General features: G+C 69.8%; 1 protein-coding gene and 1 long non-coding RNA gene across 2 annotated transcripts in view; both read right to left on the reverse strand.

Moving 5' to 3' along the window:
* The window catches only part of SCRIB (scribbled planar cell polarity protein), a 19,220-nt gene that overhangs the window by 3,580 nt on the left and 14,079 nt on the right, over nucleotides 1-1,561 (reverse strand). Inside the window, exon 17 of the mRNA XM_014538688.1 lies at nucleotides 532-594. Within this exon, the coding sequence (XP_014394174.1) occupies nucleotides 532-594 (63 nt within the window). The remainder of the gene's footprint in view (nucleotides 1-531; nucleotides 595-1,561) is intronic.
* Nucleotides 7-1,561, reverse strand: part of LOC102246625 — a 2,490-nt gene continuing 935 nt past the window's right edge. The window contains exons 2-3 of the long non-coding RNA XR_313529.2: nucleotides 532-594; nucleotides 7-176 (exon numbers count right to left, since the gene is read on the reverse strand). This is a non-coding gene — a long non-coding RNA (uncharacterized LOC102246625). The remainder of the gene's footprint in view (nucleotides 177-531; nucleotides 595-1,561) is intronic.

Genomic DNA, 1,561 nt, shown 5'->3' on the forward strand with positions numbered 1-1,561 from the left:
CACCACCCACCCCACCACCCACCAGGCCCACAGCTGCTCACTCTGAGCTCCGACCTCCACCCCCGGCCCGGCCCGCGGGTCAGGGCACTCACAGAGCAGGAATTGTCTCTGCCCCTGGGGGCCGGGGAGCCCCTTGGCCAGGCCTGAGCCAGTGGCTGGATCACCCCGGGTTTTGTCTGCAAAGGGCAGGGTCCAGAGGGAGGGTCCAGGGGTTCAGGTCAGGGATGGGGGGTGGAGGGGAAAGAGAGAGATGGAGCCACGGTGGGAGCAGGCCGGTGCTCAGGTCCACGTGCAGCAGCACCAGGAGCGGGAGGGGGGCAGGCCAGGTGGGCCCAGGTGCAGGGAGGAGGCCGTGACCACCAGCCCCAGGGCCCCAGGAGCTCCCTGCTCCACTGCCAGTCGGGTCTGGCCAAGAAGGTGCGTGGGCTGTGCCCTCCCAGAGCGACAGGTGCACCTGGTAGGTGCTGCCCCCTGGCCCCACTTCCTGGAGGACAAGGCGCCGGACACGGCACCTCTCCCAGCGGCACTCACCTGCTGGAGGCCGGGGGAGCGAGGAGTGTCCGCCATCTTCCCTCCAGCTGCCCCAGTCGGTACCTGGAGGAGCCAGGAGCCGGGTGAGTGGGGGGAGGGTCAGGCGGGGTGGGGGGCCCACAAGGAGTTGGGGAGTGGGGTGCTTGCCTGGTGCAGAGGCTGGTCCTCAGCTCCCTGACCCGATCACAGCCCAAGGGGGTCCCCAGATGGGCCTGGACTACTGCGTGGCCAGGCCAAGGCTTCTCCCCAAAAGGCTGTCCTGGAGTCCCCCAGGCTCCCCGCCCCACAATGCTGGGAACAGAGGGCTTGGCCTCTGCTCTGCCCCCCGCCCCCCAGGTGTCTGTGGCAGTGGGTGGTCTGGAGCTTCACGAGAGGTGGGGACAGACAGACCGAGGAAACAGGACAGAGTAGGGCCCGTGTGCTGTCCCACAGCTGCCCTCCCGGGAGTCTCAAAGGCACTGGCGGCAGGAGGCCCATCCCAGCCGGCCCACAGCGTGCCCTTCGGTCAGAGGACACGGCCCCACCTCCCCTGGGGCCTCCTGCTGGCACCAGGCCCAGCTCCCTCAGCCCGTCTCCCTGCCCCCGAGGCCCTCAGCCAGCGCCCCTGGTGCCCACCCGCCACCACTCACGTTCCTTCGGGGTCCCAGTGGCGCTGGCTGGACACAGCCTCTGGGGGCTACTTATGCTCTTGGGGAGGAGCAGGACCGGCTGTCCATCCTGCCCAGCGCCCCCGCCTGCCCCCGCCCAGCTGTCGGCTCAGCCTCCCCCAGCCCGGCCTCCATAGCTCCTGACAGCTGCTCCAGCCTGTCCTCCACGTGGCAACCAGGACTGAGAGCTCCGGTGGCCCCCAGGGGCCTCTGCCCTGCCCAGAGCCGTTAGGGGCCCCTCTGTCTGCAAGGGGCTCGGGCTCCCCCCACCAACTGTTCTGAGAGTCCCAGGGCCTTCGCAGGCGCCCCGCCTCCCGTCCCAGGTATAAGGAGTCGACAGCCGCACAGCCGCACGGCTTGGTTCAGTGATGGGGGACTGGACC

The sequence above is a fragment of the Myotis brandtii genome, unplaced genomic scaffold (assembly GCF_000412655.1).
Source record: "Myotis brandtii unplaced genomic scaffold, ASM41265v1 scaffold1956, whole genome shotgun sequence".
NCBI classification, from domain to species: domain Eukaryota; kingdom Metazoa; phylum Chordata; class Mammalia; order Chiroptera; family Vespertilionidae; genus Myotis; species Myotis brandtii.